General features: G+C 46.3%; 1 protein-coding gene and 1 pseudogene across 1 annotated transcript in view; one reads left to right on the top strand and one right to left on the bottom strand.

Moving 5' to 3' along the window:
• ZNF367 (zinc finger protein 367) overlaps positions 1 to 13,751 on the bottom strand; it is a 32,709-nt gene extending 18,958 nt beyond the window's left edge. Inside the window, exon 1 of the mRNA XM_528719.7 lies at positions 12,672 to 13,751. Coding sequence (XP_528719.2) covers positions 12,672 to 13,088 — 417 coding nt within the window. The 5' untranslated portion in view covers positions 13,089 to 13,751. The remainder of the gene's footprint in view (positions 1 to 12,671) is intronic.
• Positions 2,262 to 3,057, top strand: LOC104007950 (ribosome biogenesis protein NSA2 homolog; annotated as a pseudogene).
• Positions 13,752 to 15,759: the final 2,008 nt, after the last annotated feature.

Genomic DNA, 15,759 nt, shown 5'->3' with positions numbered 1-15,759 from the left:
AAAAACACAAAAAACTCAATTAAAAAATAGGCAAATGACCTGAACAGACATTTCTCCAAAGCAGTTATATGGCCAACAAATGCAGTTATATGGCCAGCAAATACATAAAAAGATGCTGAAAATCAGCCACATGCAGTGTATCACGCCTGTAATCCCAGCACTTTGGGAGGCCAAGGTGGGTGGATCACCTGAGGTCAGGAGTTCAAGACCAGCCTGGCCAACATGGTGAAACCCCGTTTCTACTAAAAATACAAAAATTAGTCAGGCATGATGGCGAGTGCCTGTAATCCCAGCTACTCAGGAAGCTGAGGCAGGAGAATCGCTTGAACCCAGAGGTTGCAGTGAGCCGAGATCACACCACTGCACTCCAGCCTGGCCAACTAAGCAAAACTCTATCTCAAAAAAAAATAAAAATAAAAAAAAAAATCCTCAAAATTATTCATCATTTAGGAAAATGCTAATTGAAACCACAATGAGATACTGCTTTGCACCAACTAGGTTATACTATACTGGGAGAAAAAAAGGAAAATAAGTAGGAAATAGTTTTTTTATAAAAAATGTAGAGAAATTGGAATCATCATATACTACTGATGAGAATGTAAAATGGCTCAGCCACTGTGGAAAAGTTTGATAGTTTTGTATCGATATCATATATATATACATATACATACACAATGGAATATGTATACATATATAATGAAATTATTCAGCCATGAAAATAAGATATGTGCTACAAAGTGGATGAACCTAAAAAACAGTATGCTAAAAAAAGAAGCCAAACACAAAAGGCAACATATTATGTGACTTCATTTAATGAAATATCCAGAATAGGCAAATCCATAGAGACAGAAAGTAGGTTGTTGGTTTCCAAGGTCTGCATGTAGTAGGGAACAGGGAATCGTGGCCTAACAGATCAAGTTTTCTTTAGAGGTGATAAAAATGTTTTGGAACTCTTAGAACATTATGAATGTACTAAATGTCACTAGATTGTACACTTTAAAATGATTAATTTAATGTTATGTAATTTTACATTGATTAAAAACCTAAGGAAATCTGAATATGCTATGGGCTTCAGTTAATACTAGTGCATCAACATTGGTTCATTAATTTTTAACAAATGTACCACACTAGTGTAAGATGTTAACAGGGAAGCTGGGTGTGCAGTTTATGGGAACTCTCTGTACTACCTTCACAGCTTTTCTATACAGCTAAAACTAATAGAAAATAAACATTTACTTGAAAGAAACTTTGTTTCCCAGTTAAGTGAACTTTCACACATACAATTTACATGAAAAAAAATCATAAAAGGATCATATACAACTACTTCTAAAATGAAGATGCTTTTAGGGCTTTCAATATCAAAACTCAAAGCCTTCCAAAAGCTTAAACATCAGCCTGAAACCTTGAAGGATAGTAATAAGCTACAGCAAAATTCCCTTCAATCAAATTTTCACATTGAAAGAAAAGTTCAATCCCTACATGGATGAATTATCTTCTAGGATAAATCATGTTTTATGAAAATCCTTAGATATTAAAATCTATATTCAGCACAACTTAATGACCTGATTTCAGTCTTATACCATGAATATTCAAATTAGTTGTACACTTACTACTTTTATTCTGAAAGTCTAAAGAAAATTTTCAAAAGATTTAATGAAGTCTTTACCTATTTTTCCTTTAGTCTTTAGATTCAGGCAGCGTACTAAACAGGAACACCTAAAAATTATTAATAACTGAAGAAATATGTTTTATGTTGGTAAATTCTCATTAGCCATTACAGTTAACTTTTTTAATGATTAAGACCGTGGGGGCCGGGCACGGTGGCTCACGCCTGTAATCCCAGCACTTTGGGAGGCCGAGGCAGGCGGATCACGAGGTCAACAGATCGAGACCATCCTGGCTAACACAGTGAAACCCCATCTCTACTAAAAAAATACAAAAAATTAGCCGGGCATGGTGGCAGGCGCCTGTAGTCACAGCTACTCGGGAGGCTGAGGCAGGAGAATGGCGTGAACCCGGGAGGCAGAGCTTGCAGTCAGCCGAGATCGCACCACTGCACTCCAGCCTGGGTGACAGAGCAAGACTCCATCTCAAAAAAAAAAAAAAAAAAAAAAAAAAAGAACGTGGGGGTCAGGCACAGTGGCTCACATCTGTAATCCTAGCACTTTGGGAGTCTGAGGTGATAGGGTCGCTTGAGGCCGGAAGTTAGAGACCAACCTGGGCAACATAGCAAGACCCCATCTCTATTATTAAATAAATAAATAGCTTTCCTGTCCCGGCCTGCGTGGCGTGGGCTTGTGGGTCTTTGAGACCCGAAAATTGAGAGCATTTTCGCACCCCAGGGGCTGCTCCTGGCGGCTCTGCGGCCGTCACCATGCCACAGAACGAATATATTGAATTACACCGTAAACGCTATGGATACCGTTTGGATTACCATGAGAAAAAGAGAAAGAAGGAAAGGAGGCTCATGAACGTTCAAAGAAGGCAAAGAAAATGGTCTGAAGGCTAAGCTTTAACATAAACAGCGCCATGCTGAGAAAATACAAATGAAAAAAAGACTATCAAAGATGCATGAAAAGAAAAACACCAAACAAAAGAATGATGAAAAGACTCCACAGGGAGCAGTACCTGCCTATCTGCTGGACAGAGAGGGACAATCTCGAGCTAAAGTACCTTCCAATATGATTAAACAGAAACGAAAAGAGAAGGCGGGAAAATGGGAAGTCCCTCTGCCTAAAGTACGTGCCCAGGGAGAAGCAGAAGTATTAAAAGTTATTCGAACAGGAAAGAAGGCATGGAAGAGGATAGTTACTAACGTGTGCTTTGTTGGAGATGGCTTTACAAGAAAACCACCTAAATATGAAAGATTCATCAGGCCAATGAGACGGGGTTTCACCGTGTTAGCCAGGATGGTCTCGATCTCTCTGATCCGCCCGCCTTAGCCTCCCAAAGTGCTGGAATTACAGGCATGAGCCACCGCGCCCGGCCAACGTGAGTAATTTTTAATAGATTAAAATATTGGCAAATAGCCTGTTTCTGTAAATAAAGTTTTAATGGAACACAAAATAAATAAATAAATAAATAAATAAATAAACATTGGACACAGGAAGGGGAACATCACACACCCGGCCTGTCGCGGGGTGGGGGGAGCGGGGAGGGATAGCATTAGGAGATATACCTAATGTAAATGACGAGTTAATGGGTGCAGCACACCAACATGGCACATGTATACATATGGAACAAACCTGCACGTTGTGCACATGTACCCTAGAACTTAAAGTATAATAAATAAATAAATAATAAATATTTTTTAAAAAACAATGTGGGAAGGCTACATATACAAAAGAAATGAAAACAGAATCTCAAAGAGATATTTGCACATTTATGTTCATTGCAGCATTATTCACAATCGATAGCAACCCAAATGTCCACTGACTGATGAATGGATAAATAGTGCTATACACAGTTTAGCCTAAGCAAACTCAGTGTGTTAGTAACAATGGAAAACTACTCAGCCTTCAGAAAGACGGAAATCCTGCCATATGCCATAACATGGATGAACCTTTAGGAAATTATGCTAAGTAAAACAAACCAGTGACAAAAAGGCAAATACTGCATAATTTTACCTATATGAGGTATCTGAGGTCATCAAACTCTTAGAAGAGTGGTGGTGGCCAGGGACTAGAGAGGGGCGGGGAAAAGGCAAGTTCAGTGAGTATAGAGTTTGTTTTACAAGATGAATAAATTCTAGGGACTTGCTGCACAACCGTTTACATATAGTCAACACTACTGTACTGTATACTTAAAAATGGTTAAGGTAGAAAATATTATCGGGTTTTTGCCACAATTTTTAAAATGTCAGAAGGCACTGTGGCAGATATTATTGCAAAAACATTCACTGCCCCTTTCACTGTGGGTCCAGAGTGCAACTTAGCCATATGACTTGCTTTGGCCAATAAAATGTGAGTGAAAATAGCATGTGTAGTTTGGATGTTTGTCCGCTCCAAATCTCATGTTGAAATTTGATCCCCAGTATTGGAGGCGGAGCCTAGTGGAACGTGTCTGGGTCATAAAGACAGATCCCTCATGAACATCTAGACGCTGTGCTCGCTCATATTGTTACCATGAGATCTGACTGTTAAAAAAAGCCTGTCACTTCCTCCCCACTCTCTTGTTCCCTCTCTCACCATGTGAAACCTGCTCCCCTTCACCTTCTGCCATGATTCGAAGCTCCCTGAGGTCCCTCGCCAGAAGCAGATTCTGGTGCCATGCCTCTGGTACAGCCTGCAGAACTACAAGCCAAATAAACCTATTTTCCTCATAAATCACCCACCTTCAGGTATTCTTTTATAGCAATGCAAAATGGACTAATACAACATACGGTTCTACCATCTCTGTTTTCTCTCTGCTTTGAGACCCATCTGTCCCAGCTTGGAGAGATTCCTTCAGGATCCTAGAATGAACAGAATGTGGAGCACACCAGTGGTCAACCCTCCCAGGACACATAACATGAGCCATGTTGAGGCTGAGATTGCCATCTTGAAGTTGCATTCTGCAGCCTGCTTTTTAGCCTGAGCTAACTGACTCAGTGGGTTAGTAACGAATATCTGTTGATGAAACAAAAAGCTCAACAACCTTACTTAATTACTCAAGAAATTCCCATGCATAATGAAACAGGAATTAGCAAGATCCTAAATGGACCATGACTTATTAAAGTACAAATTAACAAATCAACTTCTGGCCATGATTGGTGGTCATCAAATTCTTTCATCTTCTTTACTCCTTGGCTATGATCCTCAGTAGCCACATATAGCTCAAGTCTTGCTTGCTAAAATTATTAACACAGAGTTAGACAGAAGGAGCTACACAGGAGTGAAATCTTCATTGCCATCATTTATTAAGCCACAATAATTTCATGGATTATTGCTGGTTATGGTCATATCATGAATAATTGTTTTAATAAGTACAAAATAAATATAAAAGAATATAGCATCTGTGATCAATAAAAATAGGAGCTGATTCTGTTAAGAAAGAAACAGAACATGAAATCAGGACAATTAAAAACCACAGGCCAGGCGCGGTGGCTCACGCCTGTAATCCCAGCACTTTGGGAGGTCGAGGTGGGTGGATCACAAGGTCAGGAGATCGAGACCATGGTGAAACCCTGTCTCTACTAAAAATGCAAAAAATTAGCTGGGCGCAGTGGCGGGCGCCTATAGTCCCAGCTACTCAGGAGGCTGAGGCAGAATGGCGTGGACCCGGGAGGCGGAGGTTGCAGTGGCCGAGATCGCACCACTGCACTCCAGCCTGGGCGACAGAGTGAAACTCTGTCTCAAAAAAAAAAGCCATAGGCCTGGCTGGACGTGGTGGCTCACGCCTGTAATCCCAGCACTTTGGGAGGCCGAGGCGGGTGGATCACGCGGTCAGGAGATCGAGACCATCCTGGCTAACACGGTGAAATCCCGTCTCTACTAAAAAACACAAAAAATTAGCCGGGCGTGGTGGTGGGTGCCTGTAGTCCCAGCTACTCGGGAGGCTGAGGCAGGAGAATGGCGTGAATCCAGGAGGCGGAGCTTGCAGTGAGCCGAGATGGCACCATTGCACTCCAGCCTGGGCGACAGAGAGAGACTCCGTCTCAAAAAAAACAAAAACAAAAACAAAAAAAACCATAGACCAGGCACGGTGGCTCACGCCTGTAATCCCAACACTTGGGGAGGCCGAGGTGGGTGGATCACAAGGTCAACAGATCGAGACCATCCTGGCCAACATGGTGAAACCCCGTCTCTACTAAAAATACAAAAAAAAATTAGCTGGGTGTGGTGGCACGCGCCTATAGTCCCAGCTACTTGGGAGGCTGAGGAAGGAGAATCGCTTGAACCCGGGAGACAGAGGTTGCAGTAACCCGAGATTGCACCACTGCACTCCAGCCTGGCAACAGAGCAAGACTCTGTCAAAAACAAAACAAAACAAAACAAAACAAAACAAAACAAAAAAACCATAGTAGCTGGCCACAGTGGCTCACGCCTGTAATCCCAACACTTTTAAGAGGCCAAGGCAAGAGGATCACTTGAACTCGGAATTCAAGACCAGCCTGGACAACATAGTGTGACTCCATCTCTACAAAAAAAAAAAAACATAGCCAGGTGTGGTGGCATACACCTGTGGTCCCATACTCAGGAGGATCACTTGAACCCGATAGGCCAAGGCGGCAGTGAGCCATGATTGCGCCACTGTACTCCAGCCTGGGCGACAGAGTGAGACCTTGTCTCAAAACAAACAAACAAACAAAAAAACCTTAGTGATACAAGTCCTCTGCCATAAAAGGATCCCTTTCCTAGTATTTTTAAATATGTAAGAAAGGCTGGGCGCCGTGGCTCATGCCTGTAATCCCACTGCTTGGGAATTTGAGGCAGGAGAATTGCTTGAGTCCAAGAGTTTGAGATCAGCCTGGGCAGCATAGCAAGACCCCTGTCTACAAAAAAAAAAAAGGCCAGGTGTGATATACACCTGAAGTCCCAGCTACTCAGGAGGCTGAGGTGGGAGGATCACTTGAGGCTGAGGTGGGAGGATCACTTGAGAGTGGGAGTTCAAGGCTGCAGTGAGCCCTAACAGTGCCACTGCACTCAGCCTGGGTGACAGAGTGAGACTTCGTCTGAAAAACATAAAAAATAAGTAAACAAATAAATATGCAAGAACATATTGCTGACTTTTGCAATTTGAAATAACTGATTAGTTAACATAAAAAAAAAAGTTAACCATATGGCTGCCTCCCAGCAACTCTAAGAGACTGTTTCTGCCACCAGCAACACATTTATATTTTCCAAATGAGAAATGGACTGAGTGCTGAAATATACAGCATAATACAACATACTGGCCATATACAGGGAAGGGTTCACTAAGTGCATTCTTTCGGGTTTTTTTGTTTTGTTTTTGTTTTTTGAGATGGACTCTGGCTCTGTCGCCCAGGCTAGAGTACAGTGGCATGATCTCAGCTCACTGCAACCTCCGCCTCCTGGGTTCATGCGATTCTCCTGCCTCAGCCTCCCAAGTAGCTGGGACTACAGGCAAACGTCACCATGCCCAGCTAATTAATAAGTGCATTCTTTTAGCTCAGAAAATAAGACAAAACAAATAATCATATAATGCCCTAAATAAATGAATAAAGACCATCTTTTAACAATACATATTAAAATAAGCAATGTTACTTAAAGAGGACCCTCTTCCTTTTGGCCTTAACAACGAGAAAACCATGTTTCTAGGCATCTTCGGACAATTACAGAGTGTTACACTCAGCAGCCAAGTGCACCTGGAGGCTAAGGACAGATCTTGTCAAGACTGTTGACGATTCGCAACACAAAATTATTAAATTGCCAAAAACTTTTGCATACCTTAGTAATTATAATTTTAAAAACAATCTCCATACCTCTAGAAGGTTGATTAGTGATTTTGAAAGTGTTTAGTCATGTGATAACTAAAAAACCTAAAAGTCCTTGACACATTTTTATAAGTAGAATTCAAATAAAGGGAACAAGCACAACCTAAAAGGAAAACAAAAATAGGTCTCAGAGGGAGGCGTGTGAACCTTTTCACATTCAGATTTAGATACAAACTTCCCATGACTTGCATACATGCTTCCTAACTTGTAACTACCTACTTCCCATCCTGACCTATCTTCACAACTTCTCAAGTTTTAATTCCAGTTTATTGAATTGAGTGTACTTTTATAAAGCATCTCAATTGAGACATAGATAAGCTATACATAGTATGTATTTCTTTTTTCTTTTTCTTTTTTTTTTTTTTTTTGAGACAGAATCTCGCTTAGTCGCCCAGGCTGGAGTGCAGTGGCACAATCTCAGCTCATTGCAACCTCTGCCTCCCGGGTTCATGTGATTCTCATGCCTCAGCCTCCCGAGTAGCCGGGACTATAGGTGTGCACCACCATGCCCAGCTAATTTTTTTGTATTTTTAGTAGAGACAGGGTTTCACCATGTTGGCCAGGTTGGTCTCAAACTCCTGGCCTCAAGTGATCCATCCACCTTGGCCTCTCAAAGTGCTGGGATTACAGGCATCAGCCAGCATGCCCAGCCAATAGTATGTATTTCTTATGTCTACTTATCTCAGCTTAATATTTAAAAAACAAAAATAAACCCCTGAAGTCTATTTACATGTGATAGTCCCAGGAGCAGTGTAGTATAGGGACTAAGAACAGGGACTCTAGAAGGTTCCGATCAGTTCTGCCACTTACCATACAATCTTAACTAGACTTTGTCTTGGGGACTCTAATTTCTCATTCCTCATCAGGTAAACAGGATAAAATGAATTAAAGAATTCAAAATGCTCAACACAGAGCCCAGCAGTTTGCTGCTAACATGATGAAATGCTTACTCTGTGCCAGGCAATAAATAGTGCCTACTATGTTAACATGATGTTAGGTTTAACATGGTGCTCAAACACTACTATTCATAAATACTATGAATTTATGTATTACGTATAAAGTATTTAAAAATCAGCTATTCGTAACAGTATGTACAGTCTAGGTTTTGAAGTGTTCAGGTGACACAGAAAGGGGAAGTAGGATACGGCAGCCGGTAGATCCTGTAGGGTGAATAGTATCTGAGAAGCCAGACCCCACCAGCCCCAGTGAAGAAGTAACTTCAAATGCAGTCTTAGTAGAGGGCACAGGGACAAGGTGGGGAGCCTTGGAACAACTTGTGGCAGAAGGCAGTTAGACCTGCTTTCTTCCCTCTCAGAATTCTACAATCCAGAAGAAGATAATATATAATTATATGCCAACAGTGCTAAGCAATCGTGTGATGAGCAGCCAAAATAAGCTGGTAGGTGTTCCCACAGGCGAGGGAGGCAGTGTTGGGCAGGAACAATCAAAAGAGCAAGAGAAAGCTGACACAGGGTGTGCAGGACTCAGACGCTGACACCTCCCCTGGGAGCAGTGGCAAAGAATAGACAGTAAATGAACGCAAATATTGTTCTCAAACCCACAGCTGTTAGTGCCTCTATGTGGCATATTGGGAGAATGTTATTGGCACTGGCTATATTGCAGACTTGTCTCCTCTCTTCCCCAAAAATGAGCAGACTCAGCACAATTCCCTGATGATGCACATGGAGATAAAGAACTACAAGTACTTTAAAGAAGCAAAACAGTAAAACAGGCTGGGACTCTCTTATCTTTGTAGTTCAGTGTATTGACCACAAATCAAACTAAGCAACTTCCTTATTTTTTTCTTTTTCCTTCTTGCCCCCACAAAGCTTAGTCTAGCTAGCAACTTTCTTAAATAAAGGTGTATTCCAGACCCTTCTGTCTTACGGTGGGAAAGCTAAATAAATGAATTTTTGGAGCTGCATGTGGATTGCTTCATCAATAGAAAGACATATTCAAATCAATTTACCAAATAATTTATGAAAGTTACAACAGGAAAAACTACATGAGAAAGGAAAAAAGCAGAAATATAAAACAGCCATTTCACTTTTACATGTTTTTTACAACCGTTGGTATACTTTACCTCTGAAAAGAGGTGTACAGCATGGAAATACAATTCAAACCCATGCATCTTGTTAGCAATTTTTTCTTTTAAGACGGAGTCTCACTGTGGCCAGGTTGGAGTGCAGTGGCACGATCTCGGCTCACTGCAACCTCCGCCTCCAGGGTTCATGTGATTCTCCTGCCTTAGCCTCCCTTGTAGCTGGGACTACAGGGGTGTGCCACCACACCCAGGTAATTTTTGTATTTTTAGTAGAGACAGGGTTTCACCATGTTGGCCAGGATGGTCTCGATCTCTTGACCTCGTGACCAGCCAGCCTCAGCCTCCCAAAGTGCTGGGATTACAGGCGTGAGCCTCCGCGCCTGGCCACAGTTAGCAATTTTTATAAAATGTCTGGGTAAGGACAAGTCTGTTTTAGGCCAAAAACAACATACCTATAGATTTCATCTATATAACATTAATCTTCTTGGGTGATCCAGAACTAGATTAATCTATAAGAATAAAACCATAAAGGCAAAATCTTACACAAGAACTTATGAATGGATGCCTTTATATTGTTCAACTACATAATCTAATTTAGTGGTTTTTTTAAAAGACTAAAACTTACAAATGGTTAACACAAAAATACCTAGGATACCCATCCAAAATTTTTTTTTTTTTTTTCTGAGACAGAGTCTTGCTCTGTCGCCCAGGCTGGAGTGCAGTGGCACGATCTCGGCTCACTGCAAGCTCCGCCTCCCGGGTTCACGCCATTCTCCTGCCTCAGCCTCCCGAGCAGGTGGGACTACAGGCGCCAGCCACCACCCCTGGCCAATTTTTTTTTTTTTTTTTTTTTTTGTATTTTTAGTAGAGACGGGGTTTCACCGTGTTAGCCAGGATGGTCTCTATCTCCTGACCTTGTGATCCGCCTGCCTCGGTGTCCCAAAGTGCTTGGATTACAGGCGTGAGCCACCCACCCGGTGGATACCCATCCATCTTACATCTCACTAGGGGCTACCTAGAGGCAGCCCAACAGCAACTGTAGCCTTTAGTAATACTCAGCAATACTATCAACGCTTCTATCGTTAGTTTCTTCTTCTTCTTTTTTTTTTTTTTTTTTTTTTTTTGAGACGGAGTCTCACTCTGTCCCCCAGGCTGGAGTGCAATGGCGCAATCTCGGCTCACTGCAACCGCCGCCTCCCGAGTTCTACCAATTCTCCTGCCTCAGCCTCCCAAGTAGCTGGGATTACGGGCGCCCGCCACCACGTCCGGCTAATTTTTATATTTTTAGTAGAGACAGGGTTTCACCATGTTGGTCAGGCTGGTCTCGAACTCCTGGACCTCAGGTGATCCACCCGCCTCAGCCTCCCAAAGTGCTGGGATTACAGGCGTGAGCCACCGCACCTGGCAAGTTTCTTCAATTTTTGTTAAAGAGTTGAGGTCTTGCTTTGTCACCCAGGCTGAAGTGCAGTGGTGCTATCATGTCTCACTGTAGCCTCAAACTCCTGGTCTCAAGTGATCCTCCTGCCTCAGCCTCCCATGTAGCTAGGTATATAGGTGCAGGCCGCCAGATGCGGTCTATGTTGCCCAGGCTGGTCTTGAACTCCTGGTCTCAAGTGATTCCCCAGCCTCAGCCTCCTGAAGGGATCACAGGCATGAGCCACCTCACCAGGCTGTGTTATGGTTTTTTTTTTTTTTGAGACGGATTCTCGCTCTTTTGCACAGGCTGGAGCGCAGTGGCCTGATTTCAGCTCCCTGCAAGCTCCGCCTCCCGCTTCACGCCATTCTCCTACCTCAGCCTCCCGAGTAGCTGGGACTACAGGCGCCCACCACCAAGCCCGGCTAATTTTTTGTATTTTGAGTAAAGACGGGGTTTCACCGTGTTAGCCAGGATGGTCTTGATCTCCTGACCTCGTGATCCGCCCGCCTCTGCCTCGCAAAGTTCTGGGATTACAGGCGTGAGCCACCGCACCCGGCCCAGGTTCTGTTCTTTCAAATGTTTACTGAGGTGCAGTTTCAAGAGCTGAAGTGTATAAAAACCTATAGTTTTATAACCTTATAATTAATAATAATGCCACATAAAATGTATCAATTTCCTCAAAACCCAAACAATGTAGTTTCAACATCCTTGTGACTGCATGTAAAATGATCAAACTCGTTTCAACTTATACATTATGTGCTGATACAGATGCAGTTATCCACTATGTGATTTACTTGTTATCTCTTGCAAATTGCTTATCTTATACAGCCACTTAACAAATGGAACCTGGATATTACCCTTCTGTTAGCACCATTCATTCATTACACAAATATTTTTTGAGCACCTTTATTGAGCATTTACAGAATGTAAGGTAGTAAAGTCATATAGTCTTCTAGATAGAAATACTCCTGGCTCACCTGGAGCTTACAGTCTACAGAGTTCAGTGTAAGTCAGCAGAAAGTCACCCCAAACACATGCAGGACTAAAAGCCACAAAACCTCGACCTAGTCCCCGCTCTTCCACTACTGAGCTGTGCGATCGTGGGAAGGTCGCCTCACTAATCACTGTAAGCCCCAGCTGCCTGATCTGTAAAATAGGTTTGAACCAGTGGTAACGACCTTCCCAGCTTTAAGCAGTCGGAGACTGCAAGCAATTTTAGCGTCCCATTCCACTATGTGCTCTCAACACCTAGCAAGTAGTATGCTGGATAAATGAAAGGCAGCGAAGGCACAACTTCAGCCGCAGAACAGGCCCAGAAGTCCTTTCTTGCTCTTCGGCTGTCTCTGCAGGGCATCTTTTAACAGGGCAAGGGCGATCTGCAGTAATGGAGCAAACACTGTGCGCTCCCTTCCCTCTCGCAGTCGGTGGAACAACTCAAGGCCCTCATCCCTCTCGTTTCCTCTCGGAACTGAGGACTCGGCAGCCCGCCGGGAGGATGTCAGTGGCCGTTGACCCGGCCTCCCCAGCGACCCCGGGCCGCGCTCCCGCCCACTGCACCTGCCGCAAGGACGGTCTCCCGCGCCGCTCCCGCCTGTCACGTGACAGCCCCCCCCCTCGACTGGGGCCGGTTTTTGGCGCGCGGCAGTGACGTCTGCATCCTGTCAGCCGCAGCCCCCGCCGTGGCCGGATCGACCTCGCGTTTTCAACTCCGCCCCGCCCGCCGCGCCGTTAACGGGCCCCGGCTGCCCCGCGTCCCGCCCGCCCGCCCCGCTCACCTTGAGGTGGCCGCTGTCTGGGCTGCTCGCTTCCTCCTCGTCCTCACCTCCCGAGGCGGCGGCGGAGGCCGAGGCGGCGGGCGGGGGCGCGCCCCGGCCACGAAGCCCCGAGTGCTCGGCGGCTGCGGCTGCAGGCAGGGCGGCCGAGGCGGCGGCCCCCGCGGCCCCAGGGCTGAGCGTCACGTTGTGTGCGTTCTCGCCCCAGCGCCACGGGTACACCATGAAGTCGCTGAAGCCGGGGCTGGTGGGGATGAGCGGCGGCGGCGGCTCCGGCTCCCCTCCACCGCCGCACGTTGGCTTGATCGGGGTCGTCCTGATGACCGACACCAGCACCCGCTTCGGAGAGTCGTGGCAGAAGATGACGGGCGGCGGCGGCGGCGGGTTCTCCGCCATGGGCGCCTCGACGCCCCGGATCATCGCCCGGCCCGACCCGCAGCTCCGGCGGCCCCGGGCCGCACTCCTGAGCACCGCTCTGCCCCTCGCTCGCTCTGCTCCGAGTCGCAGGCTCAGTCCTGCCGGCTCATGGCAGACTGACGTTTCCCGGAATCCTGCGCAGCAGCCACCTAACTAGTTGAGCAGACGGCACCGGCGGGCAGGGCTGGACCCCAGCCCCAGGTCAAGCGCGCCCTCCGCTCTTTGTACTCCGCAGCGCAGGCTGCAGGGGTGGGAAGCAGCGGGCGGCCCGGCCCTTGCGGTGACAGGAAAGCAGGACGCGCGGCGCTGAGCCCCCAAAAATAACAACCTGCCGCCGCGGTGCCTGCCCCGGCTTTTCCCGCGTTACATTTCGCGCCTGGGCGGAACCAGTCACCGCGAGGCCGCTGCCCGCTGGCCGCACCGGCGAGTGACAGGCGGCGCGAGCCAATGGCCAGGCCTGGCCTTCTTTCCAGCCGGCCGGGGCGGGGCCGGGTCTGCGCGCGGGTCCTTCCCACCTCGCCATTGGCCGCCGCTCTTATATTTTTTTCTGTCTGGAGGGCCAACAGCGTTCGAAACTCCAGTGGAGCGCGCGGCGTCTGCACTCGCCCGGACACACCCGCCTGCCGCCCCGCCCCGCCGTCCCTCCGCGTGGTTAGTCCGGGCCAGGGAGACGGGCGGCGGGGAGGGCGGCAAGAGGGCGGCTGATTGGACAGCGGCGGGGCGGGGTCGGGGGGGGTGATCGTTGGGCGGTGGAGGCGCGCGCCCCGCTCGGCCCCGCCCGCCGTTGGTTGTTGGGCCGCGGTTCCCGCGCGCAGGGAGTTTAAAGGGCTGGGGCCCCGCCGCCCGCCCCGCCCTCGGTCCCACCACCCGCCCGGCGGCTGGAGTCTCTGCTGCCCGAGGTCCTGATGGGCACCCGGCGTGCCTGGTTTCTTAATCGAGTTCCGTCTGCTCAGCTGTTGCACGCTCTGTGAACCAGCCCTGTCAGCACCGCCCTGACTCCCCCGGGCCGATTGTGGGCCTCCGGTTCCCCATCTGTGGAAAGGGGAGAGTTCAGGAAGTGGCCTCCGAAGTCCCTGCGGGCCGCTCGCGGCGCGGAGGCCACAAGAGCCGGGCGAGAGTAGACACTCTCACCCTGGACTGATGCCCCGAAGTTGCCTCGGGGATCTCCCCACCCCGGCGACCCCGCTCTACCGAGCGGCTGCTCCGGGAGTCGGGGCAGCGCCCTACTTTGCTCGGCCCGACCTGCCCCGGCCGCGTCCTAGTACTCGCGCCGGGACGCGCGGAGCCCCAACGTCCTCTGCCCGCCCCGCCCCAGCCCCGCCTGGCTGGCGCCGACCGCGGCCCGGGTGGGGCTCGCAGGCCGCAGAGGAAGGACCGGGCGGAGGGGGTGCCCGGCTTCCTACCCGCTAGATGTGGCCTGGGGAGCTGCGTTTTGTTCTTGGGAATACAGATTCCCAGGCACCGCCTGATTCGCGGTAGGGGCTCAATAAATATTTGCTGAATGGATGAATGAATATCCATTGGTTAAGGGTTAGGATTGGTAATTAAGTTAGAACACGACTGCATAATAACAGATAACTAAGCTGAATAGCTTTTCTCTCTGTGAAAGACACACAAATGCACAGCTATGACTAAATTAAGCCACAATTGTTTAAAAACAAATAAAGGAAACTCTGTGTACTGATATGAACAATTTCAAAAATGTATTTTTATTTTAAAAGGCAAAACAAGCAATAGTGTGATTTTATGTAAAATTGTTAAAGTGGGGAAAATACGTTTTTACTTTTAGACGTACATAAAATATCTGGCAAGATGCAAAAGAAACATGGATCATGGAGGGAAATTGTGTGGCTGGGAACAGAAGTGAAAAGATTTCAAGAAATACAATATATAACTGTATCTTTTGAACTTTGAACCAAGTGAAAGTATCCTTTTAAGAAATGAAACAGTATATAGCCTCCATTTTCTGGAGGCCTGCTACAAAAATAGCATATATGTACTGATACACAATAATACATATGGATGTTTCACAGTTCACTCAACAATTGGGTAAGGAAGATATTTTTCCCATTTTATAAATGAGAAAAGTTGAGGCTTGTACAAGATTACATAATAAATCCTTTGGAAGAATAAGTCTGTACTGCCTGTGGATTATATTCAGTGTCTGCTGAGCAAAAGGAGGAAAAGGCTGAAAAATGGGACTCACACATTTCTCGATCCCGTTTCTCATATTCCAAAACTTTCAGGGTTTAGGGGCAAATTTCATATTGTAATGGTTGATCTAGAAAGTTGAAAGTTCAGCCCTACTTTCACCTAATTTAGTAAACATACATTTTGTTTTTACAGTTTAATACCAAAAAACATATTTTTCTGAATCAGTTGGAACGGAAATGTTATCCATCTGTTTTATACTTGACAAGTAGTGTAAAGAAAAAAGTGATCTATCCATCATGGACACTCGAATTAGGGGTTGAGCAAAATCCAACAGATTAATCACCAACAAATAGTTACTGTTTAACATTCAGAGCATGCCCCAGAGGGCAAGATGAATCATCCAGCACAGGATGCTGACTTTCTGCTTCTAAAAATTGCCCTTCATCAACAGTAACCTGGCAACTCCACTTGCTCTCTTCCCCAAGAGAATGAAAGACATGCCAGGAATGTGTGAACTGGG

The sequence above is a fragment of the Pan troglodytes genome, chromosome 11, assembly GCF_028858775.2.
Source record: "Pan troglodytes isolate AG18354 chromosome 11, NHGRI_mPanTro3-v2.0_pri, whole genome shotgun sequence".
In the NCBI taxonomy this organism is placed as follows: domain Eukaryota; kingdom Metazoa; phylum Chordata; class Mammalia; order Primates; family Hominidae; genus Pan; species Pan troglodytes.
Note: the sequence above shows the minus strand (reverse complement) of the source record. Positions and strands in the feature narration are given on the sequence as shown.